The sequence below is a fragment of the Ambystoma mexicanum genome, chromosome 2p (genome assembly GCF_040938575.1).
Source record: "Ambystoma mexicanum isolate Mex_15411 chromosome 2p, UKY_AmexF1_1, whole genome shotgun sequence".
Classification (NCBI taxonomy): domain Eukaryota; kingdom Metazoa; phylum Chordata; class Amphibia; order Caudata; family Ambystomatidae; genus Ambystoma; species Ambystoma mexicanum.
The window spans coordinates 407,043,839-407,067,201 of NC_090923.1; the positions used below are offsets into that span (position 1 = coordinate 407,043,839).

At 44.7% G+C, this 23,363-nt stretch overlaps 1 protein-coding gene across 2 annotated transcripts in view; it reads left to right on the forward strand.

The window, feature by feature from the left end:
* Nucleotides 1-23,363, forward strand: part of CFAP20DC (CFAP20 domain containing) — a 2,832,435-nt gene that overhangs the window by 1,007,027 nt on the left and 1,802,045 nt on the right. For both annotated transcript variants that reach the window (XM_069643752.1, XM_069643753.1), the window contains exon 7: nucleotides 22,489-22,645. In XM_069643752.1, the coding sequence (XP_069499853.1) occupies nucleotides 22,489-22,645 (157 nt within the window). The remainder of the gene's footprint in view (nucleotides 1-22,488; nucleotides 22,646-23,363) is intronic.

Genomic DNA, 23,363 nt, shown 5'->3' on the forward strand with positions numbered 1-23,363 from the left:
AGGCCGCGACTTGGGACCGTAGTGGAGGTGACAAGCACACTCAGAGTAGGCACCTTACCAAAACTCCCTGGAAATGAAGTACTACTCCCCCTCTCCTTTTCACCCACGGAGCAGGACCAGCAAAACAAAGGGCCCAGTTCTGCGCACCAGACTGGGAGGAAGGTGTATGACATAACCAAGGAAAGGAAAGATGCCAGACAAATTGAAAGGTGGGAAAGGCAAACAGACTAGCATGGAGACATTTGCCCGGAAAGGCGACAGGAACCAACCCACCACATCGGATGAAGGCAGGAGTGCAGGGATTCCCGACCAGCAGGAAGGGGAACGAGAAGATAGCCCCATACTGGAAGCAATTGCAGTGCTGAAAGCATCTCTGGAACACAAACTTGATGCGGTTATGGTGGATTTAGGTCTCCTCAGAGAGGATGTACAGGCCCTGGCGGACCGAGTGAGCACGGCAGAGCAGCATGTACAGGACAACACTGCAAACATTACCACGGCTCAATCACAAATGTCAAATGCACTTGAACGGATAAAGACCCTAGAGCACAGGGCAGAGGATGCAGAACGGAAGGCTCGAAGGAACAATGTTCAGATAGTTGGCCTGCCAGAGGGGGAGGAAGGCAAGGACCCCACAATTTTACGTGGAAAACCTACTGCTGCAGGAGGTCGGAGCAGAGGTGCCCACAGAGCCCTAACCAAAAGACCCCGGCTGGGTGCTCCCTCAAGGCCAATCATTGCCAACATGATGAACACTAAAGACCGCAAGAAGATATTGATGCTTTCCAGGGAAGGAGGGGCGATAACCAGAAACTCCTCCAAGATTGCAATTTATCCGGACTACACAACACTGGTGCAGAAACAGCAAGATTTGTACCAACTAAGGAGCGCCTCAGAAGGCCAAACGTGCGGTACATGCTGCTGTACCCCGCCAAGTTAAAAGTGATGCGGGAGGGTAGATTGTATTTCTTCGACACGATGGAGGAGCCCCATGAGTGGATGGACCAGCAGGGAATCCCCAGCTAAGACCCAGAAAGGAGGTCATCAACGGGAACGCGCCCCAGTGAAGTAACAGAGGGTGTACACTACATGAGCATTAACACCGAAGACACCACATAGGTTACAAAGACCAGATGAAGCATAAATATAGGAGGAGCAGAGAACCCAGAGCCTGCACCAGTGGAAGCCAAGACACGACACCCCACAGATTTTCACAAGTCAAAGATGCCAGTTTTAAGGCATCACGCTGTGGCGAGCCTGCCCCAAGTACTGAGGGCAGTGCGAGAAAAGCAGCGGAAATCGAGAAGGGGGACGGTGGCTGGTGGTTTGTTAATGGTTGTAGTTAGTGTGTTGTGTGTTTGGTTAGAGGCCGGCACGAGAAGAGGAGGACGCATCATGCATAAAAAACAACGAGAAGGCGCAAGTGGCATTGAAATTGGAGTTGAAATTCAAACGTATCAGGAGCACTGTCAAGATACCATCCCAAGTCGGAAGGCCTGCACAAAGCACACACAGAACGACAATAACATAGACGAAAAGGAAAGGAGATACCAAAGGGAGGAGATACTACACAGAACAGAGCCAGAAGTCACATGTGAGACGGCGTACAAGCCCATGGGAAAGACTGGGCCATGATACACGCCACTGCTGTGGGCCGAGATGAAGGAACAATATCGACCTGAATGCCTACGTCAAGAGACTGAGAGTATATGCTTGGTTGAACAGGTCGAAAGTGAAAATAGCAATGATACAGGAAACTCACCTGATGGCAGAGAAGCAATCCAAGGTGGCCATTAAATGGGGCGGGCAAATGTACAGCTGAACGTATTCTAACTACGCCAGGGGTGTGCTGACATGGATTGCACCAGAAGTCCCATTACATCTTATAAAACTTGAAAGCGACCACGAGGGCAGATTGGTGACACTACATGGAATGCTGGAAAATATAAAGAGGTGTGCCTAATAAACACATATGCCCCAAATCACGACGCAACCAAGTTCTTCAAGAAAATAGCGCCTAAACTGGTTCCATACAGGGAAGCAACTGTTATCTGGGCTGGAGATTTTAACTGCACATTGAACCCGCAGCTGGACAGGACGGATGACAAACACAGGAAGCTTGCGCCACCAGTCAAGGCCCTACAGATGATCCTGAATCAGCTGAAGTTGGAAGACATCTGGAGGAAGGTACATGCAAAAACGAGAGGGTACACATTCTAGCACCCCACACAGAATATTCACATGTATAGACTACTTACTCATGGCACCGGGTGTTAATTTCTCTTTACCTTAGAGACCCCCAGCTCTTTTGCCGAACTTTGGGACTCTGCACCTTTTAATTCTGTTTGTTTTCTGGGTTTATATCTTTTGGTTATGGAGTTTTAGGATAACTCCATAGGCATCATCTTTTCATGTGTTACACAGCCCCCTCAGTCAGTGGCGTAACACAAAATGTGGGGGCCCCCCTGCGAGCCATGCTGAGGGGGCCCCCCAACTCGGCAACAAATCACGGGTTGCGCCACACTCTGGGCCGGCCTAGACTGTCACGCTTGCACAATACGCATGAACGTGCTGCTGAAGGGGTATGCCGCACACTGCACTAGGAAAAAGATATAAATATGTGTTTTAATGCAATATACAGCACACTTTCTGAGATAAATTGGCTATAAAGCCAGTGTGTTTGCAATTGTTTTGTAGGGTAACACAATCCAATACATGCAAGTCACCAACAGTGCACAGGAACATTAATGCTTCCAACTGGCTGCACAATGTAGACCAGTGTAAACACGTAATAACATTATAGTACAGAATGCCAGGCCACATTTAGACATACCTAGACTGTTTTCAGCAAAATGCCAGTCAAAGCAATAACACTCATCAAGAAGAGAGCACACAATAAAGCATGTGTCTCCATGGCCTCGAACAACATGGCCAAACTCTTTAAAATCTGCAAGGAACTGGTCAATCCTGTTGTGGTCTATACCTCTTCTGTTCCCTCCCATGCCCTCTGTACAGCTCTGGCCTCTCATTTCTCTGCTAAATCTCAGGACATCCTGTCCTCTATGTCCTCTTCCTCTCTCGGCCCATTTTGGCCATCTCTTCTCTACTCCTCCTTTTTCCTCTTTCTCTCTGACAACACCTGACGAGGTTTCTAGACAAGTCCGATCTATGAAAGTGTCGTCCAAACAGGTGCTCCGCTGCTCCTCCACAACCATCAAAGCCCATATTGACACCCTCACTCCAGCCTTGGCCGATTTCTGTAATCACTCTTTCGCCACTGCAATGTTCCCCTCTCCCTTTGAGCGCTCCCTTGTGCACCCACTCCTCAAGAAGCAGTCTGCTGATCCTACCTGCTGGAAAACTATCGCTCAATCTCCACCTTTCCTGAGCAAACTCTTGGAAAAGCTTGCCATCTCCCAGCTTACTCTCCACACTGAATCTGTTGGTTGTCTCCATGACCATCAGTCTGGCTTCAGAGCTGCCAGAGGCATGGAAACTGCTCTCCTTAACACCTGTGCTGCTCTCTAACCTTGATTCCAGCATTCCTTCTATTCTCATCCTTCATCTTTCCTCTGCTTTCGACAGGGTCAACATCGCCATCCTGATCAATCGACTCTGTGAGAACCTGGGCATCACAGATCAGACCCTAGAGTGACTGACCTACTTCCACTTGGACCGCCACACCGCTCCCAGGTCGATCGTGGTCCCATTCTCTCCGCCACCTCTCTCTACCTGTGGCATTCCCCGGGGCTCCATCCTCTCACGCTGGTTTTTCAACCTCTACTTGGCCACTTTGGCCTCCCTGATCTCTACCTTATCCTCTAACTTTCAGTGTTGTGCGGATGACTCAGCTTTCCTTCAGGCTCCCCTCATCCTCCTCTCCTCTCTTGCTCATTCCCGACTGTCTATCCACGATTCAGGATTGGTGCGCCTCCAACAATCTCTGCCTTAATGCCAGTAAGACAGAGATCCTTCTCATTGGGACCCTTGCCACTGTGTTTCCTCTCTCACTATAGCAGACCACCTTGGGCCCTCTTCCTTTGCCTTCCTGCGAGGCAAAAAACCTTGGTGTCATCTTCAACGCCACACTCTCTTTCTCTCCTAACATCTCGGACATCACCAAGAAGTCCCACTACCAGCTGCTCCTCCTCAAAGGGACTCTTCCCTTTCTCACTCTCTACCAGAAGCTCACTGTCTCTAAGCTGGACTACTGCAACAGCCACTTTCTCAATCTGTCTTCCTCTAGTCTTCGCCATCTGCAAATAATCCAGAACAGGACTGCAAGACTAAGCCTTGGCCTCAAGCCCTGGGATTGTATTCCTCCAGCCCTGAAATCTCTCCACTGGCTGCAAGGATCAAGTTCAAGAACCTTTGCATTGCCCACAAGGCTTTCTGGGGCCAGTGCCAACACTAAATCCAATGCTCTCTTCCAAAATACCTTCTTTCTCTAACCCTTCACTCAGCTAGCTCCAACTCTCTAAGGCTTAGACATTTCTCCAGGCAGAGAGTGGGGGTAGACCTCTCTCCTCTGCTGGTGCCTCCAACTGGAATGGCCTCCCTGCCCCTCTCAAACTTGAGGCGGACAACCTGAAGTTTCGGAAGCAGCTAAAAGCTTTCCTCTTCTCTGCTGCTTTCGCTCTCTCTCCCCCCCTGCTGACCTACCTGACCTACCTGTCTGCTGTACTGACTGGCTGCTTGGCTACCCTCAGAGTCTCTCTGAGTCCAGGCTCTTTCTTGATTGGTCACCCTTGCACTGCCTCCGGGCCTACCATGCACTTAGGGGCTGTAACTGTAACCCTCCAGTCCATTGTTCTCCTTGCACAACCAATAGCTGCTCTGCCCTGGCTGCACTTACTGAGAGCATTGCTACCCTGTTTTCCCCTCCCCTCTCACTTGCACTTCCCTGCTCCCTTTTCCCTTGCACTTCTCGTTCTCACAATGACACAAGGCCTAGTGAGATCGTTTGTCTTGTCCTCCCTCTATCATCCCTCCCTTGTGTACACTTGTGTACAGGCGCATTATAAATTACTTGAATCACATCATATCATTTTATCACAGATGCCCAAAAAAATATACAATGCCGCAGTAAGAAATGGCTAGAATGGTAGCACCCAAATGCCAATCTAGCCAGGTAATTAAAGTTAGCAGGACTACTTTATCAGAAATGTCCAGTTAAAAGAAAGTCATACCAAACTGAGGAATGACTAGACTGGCTAAATCAAAATGCCTCTCTAGCCACTAATACCACATATCATGCCTGCTTAGCCTGGACATGGACAACCATTATGATTTATCACACAATCCTGCCCCCCCACACATCCACTCTCCCTCCCACCCACCACCCCAACCTCCACAATCAGCTCCTTGGCCCAGAATTACCTCTGCGTCCCTCTTCCTTGTCCCAGAGCTTTCGTATGAGGCTCCTTGCCTCATAGGTAAGTACTGGGATGAGGAACAGTGGGACTAGGAGTGATGAAGATTACAGGTAGCTAAATCAGGCATTACCTCCATGTACCTCTACCTCTTCCCAGTACTTTTGTATGAGGCAGAGTGCCTCAAACACACGTACTGCCTCGTATATAAGTACTGGGACGAGGAAGAATAGGGCTAGGAGTAAGCAAGGCATTAAACACAAGTAGTAGCGCAACACCATTGAGTTGACTGGGCTTCAGCACTACCCCCCCTGACATTTCGGTCTATATTTACTCAACTTGGCTAACCTTTAGAGCAGTTGCCAGACCGAACAGGAAACAGATTTTAAACGGCACCTGGTTTTTGCTGTTAACAAGAACCCAGCAATTACCAACATAAAGCATTTCACTGTTAGTACCTGCATTCAAATGCCACATTGTTTAGGCGATTGAAATCGTGATGTGGGTTTAGTACTTGCATGCCAGGGGAGTGATTGGAAGGGTAGAGAGGGAACAGGAGACTTATAGGAGAGAGTTAACTGCTTGTAACATTGAATCTGCACTAGAATAGTCTCATTAAAATGCGTAAATAATTTGGATGCGCCCACACAAATAAGTTTCCCCCTCCCCACCGCATGTGAAGTTAGCACCTCTCCCAACATTTGAAGGGTTAGCCCCCCGAAATGAAGGTTTTCTTGTGCCCCTGTACACAAGCACACACACCATTCACCTTATACACACCCAGTCATCCACACATTTAAGTGTGCACCCTTTCACCATACACTCACACAGGTAGCCACCTATACATTTATGTGTGCACCCTTTCACCATGCAGGCACACCCCCACAGCCACCCATACATTTAAGTGTGCACCCTTTCACCATACACACACAGGCAGCCGGCTATACATTTGAGTGTGCACCCTTTCACCATAGACTCATACACGCACACCTCATGGAGTTGAGGGGGGGCCCTATTACTTAAAAAAGAAATTGGGGCTCATTACGGGTCCAGCGGTAACCGCGCCGGTGCTACCGGCGGGTTGCTGCCAGACCCATAAAAAATTACTATGGCCTGACTTCCAGGTGCCACCGTGCTATTTCAAGTCCGGCGGCTGGGAAATCAGGTGCCGGTAATTTCGTTAAACCCCAGACTCCACGGGAATGGGGACACAGAAGCACCTGCACCATTGTTAACGGTGCCGGTGCTTCCGTGACAGGTCTGCCTACCGTGGCTGCTGTGCCTGGCAGGGTCAGACCTGTCGGGCACGGCAGCCCCACCAGGCAGACCTGTAATATGCCGGTCCGGAAACAACAGTGCCTGTAAGCTTACCAGCACCGTTGTTTCCGGACCGGCATGGTCAGAATGAGCCCCATTGTTTCTTTTTTAAGTCACTATAACTTCATTAAGAAATTATTTCAGTTAAGGACCGAACCATAATCAAAATAATTTCTTTATGATGGCTGAGTGGCTTCAAAAACAAACAATTTCTTTTTGAAGGCATAGGGTTCCCCACCCCCCCACCCCATGACATGGAGGCCTCCAGCCTAGGGTCTTCCATGTCATGGGGTACGGGGGCCCTCAGACTTCAAAAAGAAAGTTTCTTTTTGTAGTGACTCTGCCTTCATAAAGAAATTATTTCTGTTACAGAAATGTTCTTTATGAATGCAGAGTGAATTTCAAAAGAAACTTTTTTTTTTTTTTTTTTTTTTTTTTTTTTTTACTGGGGCCCCCTCCCAGCCATGTGCTGGTGGGGCCCCTCACACCGCGGGGGCTGCGGAGGCCCCTGTTACGCCAGTGCCCTCAGTGTAGTAACACAGGGATGTCTTTTAAACTTCCCAAAGGTTTAAATACCTTCTCTGGGATAAACTACTGTTTCCCAGAGAATGTAAAGTGAAATTGACTTTACTAGTCTTTCCAAATGTATAGACCCAGCACACACCATCTTACTATGGAATGCTGGATGGGTTACACAGTATCCGCAGGGACGTCATTTAGGGGTCGCCAGAGGTCGCAACTGCGACCTCTGAGGTCTCCCTTGCGACCTCTAAAAAATAAATGTAAAAAAAAACGTTTTCTTTTATTTTTTTTATTTTTTTAATGCAAGCTCCTGGGCTGTGGCTAGCACCATGTGGCTCTTTACTTCTGGTGTGGTTGGCTTTCTTGTTCAGGCCCCTTACAAAAAAGAAGAAAAATAAGAACAGGAGTGCCACAAGTATAACACTTTCAGCACTGACCCTAAATAAGAAAGAATAGGAATACCAAATAATGTATATTTCTGGAATTCTATACAATAATTGCTAGACTCATTAAAGGTTTATTTCAGGCACACTTCAGGGGGTGAGTCACTGATTTAGTCAGTTCTTAAAAGCCTCAACTCAGCCTATCATCCTTCTGAGGTCGATAAATGAGTACCAACACAGGTTGGGTGATATTAGTTGTATATTTTTTCTATATAAAGCGCTTAAGCGTAAGTGATATATAATAACACATCATTATCATTTGGTCATGGACGTCTGCTTGCATTCACCTTAATTTGGTAATATGGGCCTATACACACTGATCTGAACGATACATATGGTGATCCATTCTTGTATGAAATGTACATCACATTATAGTAATATTGTAACCATATATTTCGTATTGTACAATGCTATGTGATGCCACTTCCTGTTTTGTCAACAGGTGAAAGGCCGTTTTCCATCGCTTCCCGCGATATCACTTCGGGGTAGAGTCAAATGAAATCACTTCCTGTGATGTCATCAGGGGTCAAGGGTTGTGTGATGTCACTTCCGCGACCCCTGGCATTTTGGTGAAATGACGTCCCTGAGTATCCGCTGTGTCTAACTACTGATTTAGCAGTCAAATGCTACCCTTTCCTATTGAAAAGGCTGGTGGCAGTGGTTTTACAATAAACTACCATGATTTTTCCCGACCACGAACACCCGTAGCTAAAAATCACGGGAGTCATGTTTTTCAAGATGGCCCCTTAAGCCCCTTTGTTTAAACTGGTTCCAGTCTTCTTTTTTCACAATTTCATTTTGGAAAGGTCCTTCTAGTGTTAGTCTCGGCGTGCCAAACCAGGCTTGGTCCCTTTGTTTGTATGCCTTTGGCGGGCTTCAGGACTGAAGACTGCCTCTACCGTCTGAGTGTCTGGGGTGGCCAGGAAGTAAGGGTGGTGCCCAAAACTCCCTGTGCTTAGTCTCGTAGGAGACCCAAATGCACTCTGGCGTGATTGGCTGGGTGACTGTCCGGCAAGGACAGCCACCCTGCTTGGTGAGTAATAGCTAGGCTGGAATGATAGGGGGAGGCTATTATTACTATCTCTCTGATTAACCAGGATACCAACATTTTAACAGCAACCCTTGCTAGCCGACTGAAACGAGTCATACCTATGTTAGTTCATACGGCCCAAACAGGCTATGTCACGGGGCGGAACACTACGTGGAACCTGCGAAGGCTTCACCACGTAGTTGATCAAATGAACCATAGACGGGGAGAATGCACCAACGCGCCCATGGACGCTGTGAATGCATTTGATTCTGTAATTTGGAACTGGATGAGGAGCGCACTCACTCACTTTGGGATGGGGGAGGGATTACTCCGCTGGATTAAGCTGTTATATAATTTTTATTTATTTATTTATTTAAATTTATATAGCACACAGCGGCCCTTAGCTTAGTATTAATTCATTGACATGAAACACTTGGTCAACGTTCCCAAGGAGTAAAAAACAGAGGTGTACGTTCCTTGATTACAGTGGAACATTGAGATTGTAATAGGGTGATATTGATGCGCATGCATACAAATATAGTTGGTGCATGTTAGTTAAACAGAGTGGTTTTCAGCATTTTGCGGAAAGTGTTATGAGTTTTCATTACTGCAAGCTGTGGGAAGGGAATTCCAGTTCTTAGGGTCTAGGTGTTGGAAACTGGCACCGCCTGCTTTTGGCTCTTTTGAATGAAGGAACGCAGATCTGGTTGGTGAGATGGGATCCCAGGGCAAGAGTGAAGACCGGTAGACACATCTCGGAGGGTTGGAGGATCTACAGGGGCACAAAGCAGGGATGCCCACTATCCATGATGCTATACTTTATGGCCTTGGAACCGCTAGCGGCCTTCCTCAGGGCAAAGTACAAGACACTGGGATAGACATTGAGGGAGTCATGCACCTAATCTCATTATACTCAGATGACATTTTGCGTTTTGTTGGGAATCCAAGGGCACACCTACCAGACCCCCTAGAAGCCATAGACACATTTGACAAATTATAGGGAATCACTATCAACAAAGCAAAATCTTCTCTGTTCCCCTTAGCAGACCTGCAGTGGATCACCCCAGATCAGCTGCTAGACCTTTCCGCTACATAGGAATAGATGCACATCACGACACCACAGAGACACATAGAACTAATACACAGACAGCCCTGGACAAAACAGAAAAGGCCATGAACTTCTGGAAGACACTCCCAATGGGGATGATAGGAAGGGCAGCCCTACTAAAAATGACAGTGTTGCCACGCATGTTATACTACTTCACAAACATACCTTATGATCTACCCGGGACATTTTTCAAACAGTTAAATTCAATAGCACTGAAATTCCTGTGGGGGAGGGGAGGAACAGGATAGCCCTGAACACCCTACAAAGAGACTACGAATCAGGAGGGAGCAGGTTACCAGACTTTGAACGCTATTATCTGGCAGGGCAGCTACAATTTGTGGTCAGATGGCTGAGAGAGGACACATCGATAGACTCACTGCTCTTCCAGCCTGCATTGCTCCAGTACTATCTAAGAGAAGTGATATGGATGGATAAGACCTTGACTAGAACCCTACTAATCATGGTAAGACTGGGCACAACCCTGTGGAAGAAGGCATGGAAAGCCCAAGGGATACAAGATCCTTGCTCCACGCAGATCCCCCTCGCTGGTTTGGCCCGCGTCTGAACCGAGACCCTCGCAACATATCGGAGACATTGGGAAAGCAAAGATCGGAGATTTGTGTAAGGAAGTTCAATGGGTGGACTTCCAAACCCTGATTGAAGACCCCGACGTACACAAAGGTCAATTTATATTGCACAACAGCATGGTTCAAACACTTAAAAAAAGATGGCTGAAGAAAGGAGAGCAGGGTTAGAGAGAGAAGAGGTAATACAAGAGGAGGAGAGAGTTAGATTGGAAGCGAGAAAGCAAAGAGAATTAGACGAAGAATTAGAGCGTAAGAGGAGACAGTGGGAGTATGACATTAACTGCATTCAAAAGGAGCTAATGGAACCAAGTTCATCAATACAATGGGGCAGTATAGAAGAGTTCCTTCCATTAAAGGGAGCAACGTCAGGGGCATCTAGAGCAGCCTTAGATGAAAACTTTGATATAGGAAGTTTCATAGACATGATCGGTAAAGCCTAATAAGAGTTAAAGGGAGGTAGCAAATCGGGAAGTCAAAGGAAGGGGAATCCATCCCTAGTCTTCCAATCAGGAAACTAAGAAAGTAATCCATTCAGTCTAAAGCATAGAGCTGTGTCCTTAAGCGGACTGACCTTAATCATGGGTGAATGGGACGAGAGACATACTAGTTGGGGACTAGGCATGTCAGACAAAGAGAGAATATCCTTTTATGTGGAAGAGGGAGGAGGTGCATGTGCCCCAGAGGGAAATCTGCAGACAGACAAGGAAGTGAGATGGTCCGACTTAGAGCAACCTAAAGATAGGACGCCAGATCCCATAGCATATCCAGAATGTCCCAGAGAAGGGTGAATCGCCGCCATATGTGAACAGGCTAAGATCATTACCAGGAAGGAGACAGTCAGGAACCATTGTCCCCACCATGGATAGGTAGACATTGAGAGCCACAGATGCATATGGATCATTTAAGGTGTAAACTCCCGAGTTTGACAGCAGGATTTTCTAATTAGAAAGAATGACAGGAGGGAATACCTTGGCAATAGGGCACATTATGGTACTCCAAGCAGCCATTCCTGGAGAAAGAGCTGATAACATTTGGAAGATAGCAGGCTATTGAAGCGTGACAGCACAGAACACAGCACACGATTGAGCGCTGTTTCTTAATTGCAGAGCAGATTTTTGGTGGGCTCTCAGAGTACAGTATCCTGACACATCAGACATGGGTGCAATCATGACACATTAGATGAAAGAAGAAGAGGATCCTCTTGCTTACATTCAGGATATTCTAGAGCGTCGGACTCTAGAAACCACATTTTATGTCAAGGGTTGCCTGAACAGGTACAAAGGCAACTCAAGAAGGTAGTGGGAATGAAAGCAAAACCAGGGTCTGAAATACAGTTGACTATAGTGCAACACTGTTGGTTGTTGCAGGAGAAAAACAAGAAGAAAGATGAGACTAGAAAACACTTGAGGAAGCCAAGTTAGTTCAGAAGACATTGTCAAAATATGCCATACAAGAGGTGGTATTGACAAGCAGAGAAGGGTTGGGAATGTAGCAAGCAGTGGGTACATCGCAGGCAAATAATCAGTGCACGATGAACAAAGGAGGGAATTAGTTCATGCCACAAGGAAGAGGTATGGGCTATAGAGGCAGGGGTAGATTCCAAAACAATCAAGGTGCACAGAATGAGAATCAGAATGCGCAAGGAGGGATTAACCAAGGGGGGCTAGTCAGACGGGTTCCTTCTATATGTTGGATTTGTGGGATGACAGGACACATTGCATGCACATGCGGGAGCCAAGGATATGTACCAAATGGGCAATTCTCAAGAGGGGAGACAACTTATCCTCCATCATATAGCTCATAGGCTAGGGAAGGTTTTGCCCAAGATCAGACAGTGTATCAGACAAAAGCGCCACAAATGCAACAGGCACAGCAACCACAGCAAGCACCATTGAATCTACCACAAGGGCAGTCACAGCACGCCCCCATGCAGATACAGCAGAATGCAAACACAGGACAATTATTGACACCTAGAATAGGGAGTGTCACTGTGGGGGGAGGCAATCCTTTCACGGGTACAGGGGTCTGAATGTATCCACAATAGGACAGCTCACAGGGCACCAGTGGTCAATGTGACAATAGGAGGCAAAACCTTTTCTTTTCTAGTAGACACTGGAGCTACACGTTCATGTGTTACGAGAGGGAAAATATCCAATGTTGGGAATTGCCATGAATGCTCAAGGGTTCTATGGAGTTACAAGACGAGTTCCCTTTACTGATGAATTACCAGTCTCTATAGGAGATTGGGACATGTCTGTTCAATTATTGTATTCACGGCAAACACCAGTTAACATTTTGGGAAGAGACTTGATGACAAAACCTAATGTGACAATTTATTTTACTGACGAGAGGATAGTGTGTTCTACTCCTGGCATACACTATTTGAATGGGGACGAATTTATATTGGCATTCACAGGGCAAGTGGCTCTGTGGGGTGTCCCAGTAGAACCAGAGGTTTTTCTTTATGAGGTGGGCATTCTATTGACATGGCTACCTGGTTTAGTGGGAAGAACAATGAAAATACCTGATGAGTTTTTGTTCAGGTCACAGATACCCATGGACGAAGAGGGGGGACAGACCATCCCTATAGAATTAGATGCAGCCATCAAACGAGGGGAAATGGTGATGCTCGAAGGAACAGATGACGAGGTAGACCATGGAGGACAGTGATAGCTATTGAAGAAGGGTTTAGGTTGACTGACTTCACTGACAATGGCATGTTTAGAGATGACCCAACAGATGATGAAGTAGTGTTCGTTCTGAGCATTAAATATTGGATTAGAATAGAGAAAAGGGAGATCCCACATCGAATGGCAATAGTGCGGCAGCACCAAGCATTTTTTGACAAAGACTTTGAGAAAGTGCCAAGTGCCTTTGTGGACTACAGGCCCTTATGACGTAGGTCTATTGAAGGGGATAGGTGAAAGTAAAAATAAAGCTGAAACCAGGAGCAATTTTACCTCGAGCCAGACAGTACACAATGTCTCAAGAGGCGGATGAGGGTATTTTTAAGACTATTTCAGCACAGATGGACAAGATATTCTAGTACCGTCAGAATCATTGTGTAATACCGCTGTGTATCCTGTAAAAAAATCAAAGGAGGGTGATGGAGATTCATGCAAGATATGAGACTGATTAACCAGATTGTAGAGGCAGAGTTTCCTCTAGTTCCTAACCTAGCGACGATACTGTGTAGTATCCCAGTAGAGGTGCAATATTTCACAGTGATTGATTTGAAAAATGCGTTTTTCTCTTTCCCGTTGCACAAGGACTCACAAGACTTGACTTGGTTTACATTTCGCCAAACTTGTCTAAAACATACTAGGCTGCCACAAGGGTACAGTGTGTTCCCATCGATCTTTAATAGAGTCCTACAGATGGACTTAAGCAATATTGATTTGAAAAGTGCTGTGATAGAGTACGTAGATGATATTTTAATTTGTAGCACCACAGAAGATAAGTGCAGACAGGACTTGATTCAGTTGATGACTATCCTAGCAGACAACGGATATAAGGTAGACATACAGGAGCTTCACTATTGTCAAGAAGAGGTGTTGTACATAGGACAGCTGATTTCACATGAGGGAAAGAGAAAAAAGAATGTACTGAGGAAATGGAGGAAGGTTTTGAAGAGTTGAAAAAAGCTATTTGTACAGCCCCTGTTTTAGGAATTCTCAATTATCCTGAGGAGTTTTTCTTATTTTCGCACACAAATGGGACAGTTATGACAGCAGTGCTTACACAGAGAACTACATTGGGGTACAAGCCCCTAGCGTATTACAGTGGGATTCTAGACCCAGTTATGAAGGGACACTTTCCTTGTGAACAGTCATTGGCAGCCGCCGCATTCGCAATTGAGAAATCCACAAGTATTGTAATGGGCTACTCTGACTCTTTGTGTGGAACATGCTTGGTTTGCCATTTTAGAGAAACACAAAGGCACACTGACATCCCAGAGAGCGTTTGCTTACAAAGTAATGATTTTGAACCCAGTGATCAGAATTGTCAGATGTAAAATAGTGAATCCTGCTACATTTGTAGCTGAGCTAGTAATTGAGGGCGAGCATGTGCATGATTGTGCAAACTATGTAGAGTTTTATGATGATATACTGTGCGTGAAAGAAAACACATTGTCAGAAGGGGAGATTCTCTTTATTGAAAGTTCTTCGAAAAATTGATCAAACTAGTGGATGGCGCAGCTGTAATAAGGCACAAAGCAAATGGTGAGTTTGAGGTTATAGCAAGTGCAAGACTACCATCTCACATTTCGGCGTAAGCGGCAGAATTGGTAGCGCTCATTGTCACGCTTCAGAAACACAAAGGGCAGGAAGTGATGGTGTACAGTGACTCTGCATACCTGATGTCAACCGTACATGCAGGGCTAGCGCGTTGCCTCCGTGCAGACGGCACTCCAGTGCAGCACGCATTCTTATTGGACAGGCTTATTAAGGCACTACAGCTCCCAGCAGCCATAGCAGTTGTTAAATACGTCACTCACACTAAGCACACAGATTGTATTTCTTGGGGGAATGAAGACGCAGATGCCAAAGCCAAAAGAATTTCAGCGTGTGCAGACTCGATCGATGACAAAGACAGACGATAAAACTACGAACTAATAAATGCAGATTGGATTTGGACTATGAGTTGCCCTGGACACTCTTTATAGATATTATAGCAGGCATGCACATTTGTTGCTTAAGTCACAGGAATCTTTGAAATTGAACTTTAGAAAGATGTCGATGTATCACAAATATGCCTGAACTGGATTTTGAGTTCGGATTAATTAATTGGAAACGTGAGCAGTACCCCGACTCGTTTCTCACTGAATATCTGTTTGGCTAGGTCTATGGTCCTGCTAAACGGAGATGCCCATAGACTTCTACTTGCTGTCTTTGTATTCATTTTCAAGCTTATCATGCTCTTGTCAAAAGAGATGTGGACATCCGCACTTATTTACAGGATCCTAAAAATGGTCCTGTGATCAGATGGTAGAAGTAGAAGAAATCCTGCAGCTACCAGAACAATTGTAATTGCTTGATTAGATAGTGTTTTTCCTTCCTTAAATTGCAATAGAAATTAGGAATGCTGAAGCTAATACAATGTTGGAAAATGAGCAAGATCAATCAATTCCAGAGTGGCAAAAGTGGTGGGGATTAATATGTTGGTTCATGATATATATATATATTTTATTTTTCTGGTTCCACACTTTTGTATTTCTGTATTCCTGCCTCACTTTCGTTGGTTTGTTGCAGGTATTTATTGATCCAATTTTGTTTTCACACTTACTATTATTGTTCTTTTTTCTTTTATTACCTGCCTGTTTTAGCTGATTATTTTGCAATAGGGGGAGCGCTCTCTCAACTATGTCTTGTTTACTTCAGGGACCTACATGTAGTTTCTTGTTCTATATATTTGTGTTATTCCCTTCATTTTCTGACATCGTTTTACTATTCCTCAATGTTTTGAAATTACTGGTTTAGTCTACTGTGTGCTCTGGATCTGTTATGCTGCTTTTTTGCCTTTGCCTTTGGGTACTCTGACATCATGGTCTGCATTTGCACTTTGATGAACTAGCTGCTATTTTCTGCAATTTTTGGACAGTCTATCAGGTCGATGCACTTGCACTTTATAACATCCTCTACTTTTGAGGTTGGGTAGGCACATTGTTGCCTTGCTGCTCTATTTGCTTATTTGCACTGTATAATTGACATCTGACGATCTAGCTGCTATTTTTGCTGTTTGCACAAATTATCTTGCTGGCTGTATTACCTTGCTGACATTTTTTAACATTTAGGTCCAGTCCTACTGTTTTTAACCTGATTTTACATCTAATCTTGGTTGACCAGTTTTATTGTTATTGTATTGTATTTTCTACTTAAGTGTCGGGAATGATATGTTAGTTCATGAGGCTGATTATGCATTTACATGGGTTGATTTTTAATGTTGGTTTATTTATTTCGAGTGTGGCTTATTACATCTTCCATGCTATGTGGTCATCATACTGCTATTTTATGCACTGTGCATTGATGTCTAGCAAGGTCCTCATATAGGTATTGATACATGCAACACGTTTTTTTCCCTATTTGAAGACTGTGGTGTTACACACTATGTTTTACACCTTGGTCTGTTTTACTTTACTTCTACTGATCATTGACAGAAGCGTTTGCAAAAACACTGTGCTTTCATTCTTCTGTTTCAGCATGTTTACACACTCCCTCCCAACATGGCCGCCTCTGTTCCCTCTTGTGTTGGTAGCAGCTGTTGCCATTGACATAGTTAAGGGACTGTTGTTGGTGGTGTATTTATCACTGTTCAACCCTTTCCCCCTCACGTGATCAAGCGCTAGGTATAGAGCGAAACACGTTGTTTGCAGGCTGCTAAACCTAGGCGTCCTGCTGTTCTGTCCTCTATGTGCTGCTTTGTGTCGTGCATTTGTTTTTTGCACAATGCATTTGGTTTTTTTAACATTAAAAGACATCAGTAATTGCTTCACTGTGTCTGCGGTGTTTCTTCCGACCCCCTACTGAACCTGGCATTTGTTTCTTTGTGCCTGCGGGAGTGCGATTCGTTTTTTCCTCCCTTTCTGCTATATATATATATATATATATATATATATATATATATATATATATATATATATATATATATATATATATATATATATATATATATATATATATATATATTTACAGTGATGCTTTGTGCCTTTTTGTTCCTTCTGATTAATTTCTTCTGTTATTTTGCTGATCCAAACAAGGCAGAATGACCTTTGATTCTCCTCACTCCAGGAACTGATGTTGATTTACCTATTACCAAAGAGCCAAAACCCTTTGTGTTGTCTCCCCAGAATGGAGCTGCTTTAGAGTTGTCTCCATGGACTGCATCCATTTTGCTAGGGAGACACAAGAGAAGTGCAGAGAAAGACAATGATGGAATAAATAATTATATAGATAGAGCAGCACATTTGGGTCATAACATGTGGTATCAGCACATGAAACAGGTGGGAGAGAGAACATCCAAAGAGAGTTGTTATGTTTGTGCCCTCATACCTTATGCCATGAATGTTTCCCGAACTTTCATTGCCAGGGAAATTCCAGAGTATGATGCTAGATGTCTTGTTCAGTTCACCTTGCTGCATGTATGACTCAAGGACAGTTCCAAGGAAATTGGGCCACTATTCGATGGACATGGCAGGACAGGATGAAGTGGTCATAAAAGAGACGAAGAAGATGGACTGTCCTGATAAAATAGAAACACCTTGGGCGCCTGGATGCTGGGAACGATCTCGATTGCAAGTCTATGGACGACTAAAAACCAAGAAGGGATGGGAAGAAGGACTGATGTCCTGTGCAGCTCATTTATTGAAGTTAGAATATGTGTGAGAAGGTCAAAAAGTGAATGATGAGTGTTTAAAGTCGTGGGCCGAACACAGCAAGATGCTGATGTAGGTAGAAGATGAATCAGGTCCAATGATTGCGATTCCATTGACAAATGCGACACTATGCTTTCGAAGAGAGTGAAAGAAGCATGTAGGAATTAACGTTTGATGTCTCCAAAACGTGAGCAAGGGCCGCTGCCCTGATGGATCGGTATTCGGCCTCTGAATCCCGAGCCTACATGAAATTACCCAAAGATTGGTGAGGAACGTGTTCCTTAGTGATCCTTCATGTTCCAGCGTTAGTGATTCCTCAAAGTGACCTGAACATTGGTGAATTTCCAAAGGCGAATGCCTATTTGAGGAGGAGATCACTCGAGTTTCTCAATCGATCAAAGAGGTCAGAACTATTTCTCAGCTAAATCAATAGAAGCCTTTTATTCTTTTCCATATGAGTATAGACTGTTCAGCAAAACTGCTTCAATCTTTGCGATTATCTTTATGCCTGGGACCCAGACAATGACAAATGCAAAGTGGTTGCAAATCACTCGCTGGGAGCTCTTGCAAATGATCAATACCACCATAAAATGATTCAATGCCATCAGAGAGGAATTGAGAGCTATAAGACTGATGACTCTCCAGAACAGATATGTCCTTGATATGATCACAGCAATCGAAGGAGGAGTTTGTGCCAAAATCGGGCCATCATGTTGCATGTTCCTACCTTCTCATGATGACGAGAATGGGACCTTGACAGAGGCCATAACTTTGTTGATGAACCTGCATAATAAGGTGGAAAACGAGACAGAGACATTGCAGATGACAGTTGGCTTGCATCTATCTTCTCATGGATTCCACACTGGATGGCGAGTATCTTCAAGTTTCTTGGAGCAATGCTGGTGATGATCACGTTTTGGATTCTGTATAATTAGAATAATAATCACACAGTGCAAGAAGACAGCAAAGAAGGCAGTGGGAATGAAGATCATGATCAATGTCGAATCAGGGTTCAAACCCAAGGAATTCATAGAAGAAGAGATCAGAAAATATATAGAGGCCAGCATCTTAGCACCTGAAGGAACAAAGTTCTTACATCCAAGAAACCAAAAGAAGTATGTGGGATGATGGGTCTATTGCAGTCCGAATGGCCAGTGCAGCTACATGACCTGGAGTGTTGATGAACATGTAAAATCAGCAGGGTCCCTGAGTGGTGAAGATCTGGATTCTGAAGAAGTACTTCTTCAAGAGAGTTTGTCTGGACGTGCAGATTGATGAAGGTGTGGTTGATGAATTAACCAGAGGGGAGAGTGTAGCGGAGCACCAAATGCCTCTGCAGGAAGTCCTGCCACCCTGCTACATGTATGCTGGGAGCCTGAATCTGTGCCATGCTTGACACCAGTGACTGGTTATTCCACGGAGAGTCTTCGAGACAAGGTATCCATTGAGAAAACCATATTTGATTTATCCCCTAAGAAATTACAATCTCTTGGAAGCAGTCCCCGAAGGAATATGAAGATGAGGGAAAGGGAAGCTGGTGACGTCACAGGAAATGAGCGTGACGCACTAAGGAAAGTGGTCAAAGAAGAAGATGCATAGACCGCATGGTATCTGATGGCAAAATAAAGAATCATATAGACTTTCACATGCGGAAAGAGCACTGCAAAAAATGCAAGTCATTTTATAACTGTACAGATGCAGCAACACAAGTAAACAAAATAATCATAAGGCTGGCTATACATAGGGAATAGACTGCAGGTGGTGCCACCATTATATAAAATCTGGACATTCGAGGTCACAATTTTAGTAAGCTCAAACCCATGGAGAAAGGGGGATTAATGGCTATTTGTGTGTTGGAGCAAAGAATTAGCTGGAGATCGAATAAAGACCGGGAAGGGCTGTCTGGCCTGGTGTCAAAGGCTGAAGCAGCCAAGAACGGGTTATCAGTCCCTGATGAGCAGTGAACGTGAAGCACTGAAGCATCCCTTGTTAAGTTGCAAGAAGAGAACACCATGAGTGCCACGTTTCTTTATTTAAGACAATTAAATGCTATAATATGGCCCGATTCACAGTCTCCAGTCACGTGAGCTGTGGATGAAAATAGAAGGTGGGCATGCTGGGCTGGACTGGAGATAGCGTGTGCTCACACTCCCATATATTCCAAGAAGCTACTACAAGGCCGAGTTCAAAGTATTTCTTTATGGCAGAAGGCATGAGCAATGAGAGATGGGCTAATTGGGTGGGGATAAACGGCCAAGTACACCCACTGACACCTGGGGTGCCAGCTTACGTGCTGCTAGTGAATCAAATATTCCAAAATGTACACGCGTGCCAACCAATAGTAGGAGGCCATATAACATAGGGCCTTATAGTTTTAGAACGGTATACTGTTTATCTTATAACTGTTGAAGATGACTTGCACTAGGGTTGGGCATAAATTGTCCACCTGACTCTAGAGACCCAATCACAACCCGATGCCTTATAGAAAGTATACTTAGATGTTCCCCTTAAGCCTGTCATAATCCCCCGTAGGTTTTCCTTAGTTTGCCACATAGCATGATGTCACATATGACACATTTTCATTATATAAGAATTGTTTTTTATGAAATGCTTTGAGCGCGCTTGTGCAACATCTGTTGATGTCCGTTGTAACTCCATATTTTAGACAATTGATAATAAAACTGAGAGAGACTTTTTGCCAACTTCCTGAGTCAGTCTTATTTTGGTGTAAGAGTTATTCTGCATCCCCTCCATCGTACAACGTGTTACCTAATTAAAGGACCATAAGGGTTCACTGTCTTTAAAACATCTAACAATTTTAAAGTATCAAGTTGAAGCTGAACTACCAGAACTGTGGTTGTGTATAATACTGTCAGTGCATCTTATCCTAAAGCTGGTTGAAGTAGTGGCATGCTGTGGAACAAAGGAGCCTAATCACACCGTACCAGTAGTGGAAGGGAGTTGTCAGGAGGAAAGCAAACACCCAAGAAGAAGCATGCTGACTATTATACCAAAGACACTGCATAGGTTAGAAATACAAGGACATTTGTTGAAGCAGAAGTTGTTTCTTGGCAAACAAACCAAACTTGGAAGGAAGATATCCGGGATTACCATTGGTGCTGTTTTCTTGGCTAGAATTGGAAGGGGAACATTTCAACAGAAATCTTTTTGAACAGTCGGATACATTGACTTTGAGCAATCCTGGGGAAGGGATCTAAGAGATAGGTGAAGGATATCCAAATCACTGGTTGTTGGTTATTCACTCATTTATGGTGTTTGTTTTACTGTGAATGTGTTGTTGTTTAGTGTGAGGGCCACATTTGTTGATGCTAGTAGTCACACCCCTTGGACTAGGTAGGGAACTCCCTGGCAGAGTAGATTTAGTGAGGATTAATAAGAACTTACTTTTTATCTTTAATAAAATGTTTAATTTGGATAACAATACAAACAGTTGTCCACCTCACATTACTGATCCCTCACACCACTCTCTATCTCACTGACCCTCCTTCTCTTGGCCAATGTTTCTCTGCACGGGACTTCTCAGCCCTATCCCTCCTCTCCTCTCTTACCATTCTCCACCTCAACCTTGCCCTGCCTCCAATGGTATCTTTCCTCATCTCTCCACTTCTCTCCTCCAGCCCTGTGTCTCCTCCTTCCTCCACTCTGATCTTTCTCTCGTCCACTACCAACCTTTCCCATTCAATCTTTCTTCATTCCGCCACTATCTCGGCCCTTCACATTTCTAACGCCTTGCCTACCCTTCTCTTGCCTCTTTCATCCATTCTCATGCTCCCTTTCTGTTCACTTCAACACAGTCTCTACGTCTCAGAACGCACACACTCTGAGCTTATGGGGGATCGCATTTATCCTTGTTACCCCTATGTTGTGTGATGATGGATTAAGCAGAGACGCATGTATATCTTATTAGCCTTAATGACTAATTGCCACTACCCAACTCTGGCCTCTAGTGTTAGTAGATTTATTAGGTGGCATGAGGACTTAGGCTTTAAAGAGGGTCTGCCCTTTTGGAATCGAATGGCCCAATCATGGCAACTGCCTGATTCCTCCATGGCTCCTTCCACTGTGTGTGATTCACTGTTTCCTTTTTAGCTTCTGCCTATGAGTTTCGATGCTCTGGCAGCCTTTGCCCTGTCTCTACCCATGTCTTGCTTCCTGTTCGGGGCTGGAAATCATGAACCAGTCATAGACTAAAGATTTCTCAAACTTGGGATCATGGGCAATGCGGTTGGCTTGGCACCAGAACGTAGGTATGTGGTAAAAGCCAGCCATGGGAGGTCCTCCATATGCCACCTTCAGGGTTGGCATCACAGAGTGGGTGGCCACCCCCTGCCCTGAGGGTTCCTCACATTCCACTTCCTGACCTCAGAGATGGGACTTATCACAGATGCCAGAGTTAGATGTGGCTTGTGCCAAATTGTACACACCTGGCGCTGGTCACTGTACATTTGTAAAAGGCAAGAATGGAGATGTGAAGTAATGAATTTGCATCATTGTATACTGCAATATCTCACATATTGTATTGGGTTGTGCCATACTGAAAAATGATGAGAGATAAAGGGATAGAATGCCCGTTGATGTTGCTTACATATCAAGAGTGGTGTGATTTATGACCGTAAGCCACACTACAGATTAGGGCAAAACAGAGTAATCCAGTACATGTTTTGAAAGCCTACTGATATTGTATTTCATTTATTGCCATGCATATTTCTCTTTCAGTGGTGTAACCTGTGCATTGACCTTGTCGCGTTCACAAGTGGGGTATTTAAAGGAGCTGTTTTCCAGTCACTTGATGGGATCATAGTTTCTGCTAATTGTAAACTGCGTCGGATCTTCACCATGAAACTGAAGCCTCAGGATACTTCAGAAGAAGATGGTTTGTCACAACTAATGTTTTGCAATGTTATGAAAATTGTACAAGTCTTGTTGTAAAAAGCTGTTTTTGGCCGTTTGGAAGACTTTGCCCATGTTTTTGATGTGCTCGAAATTGAGGAGGAAGGTGTGGGTTTTGCATGATTGAACATATTTGCTTTTGATTAAATGAGAATGTGGAGTAAAAATAAATTCTGACAGTGATGAAGTCTGTAACTAACTAACTGACTTTGGGGGTCATTAAGAGGTTACTGATCCGGAAACAAAGGTACTGTTAAGATTGCCGGTACCGTTGTTTCTGGACCCGCTAAACTACGTGTTCTGTGAGTGGGTGCTTTTCCGCCCGCCAGGTCTGACCTTGCGGACGATAAGGGCACCTGCTCGCAGACCTTGACGGATGCACCAGCACTGTTGCACACAGTGCTGGTGCATCTGTCCTCCCCATTCCCATTGAGTCCAATGGGACTCGAATCGGAATGGGGATTTTCTTTTTTCCAGTGCCATAATGCCCTGCTAAGTCCCCATTGCTGAGCGCCGGAAAAAAATGACTCTTGGCTTTGTCAAAGCTTGTTGTTATGAGGACTACAATGAAGGACACACATAGTGCTTATAAATAGAGTGGCTCGAGCAAGACCTGGTTAAATCATTTTTATTACACCAGTATTGCATTTACAAAATGTATGGTAGGCCCAAAAACCGATTGGAAAAAACAGTCCAAGGAA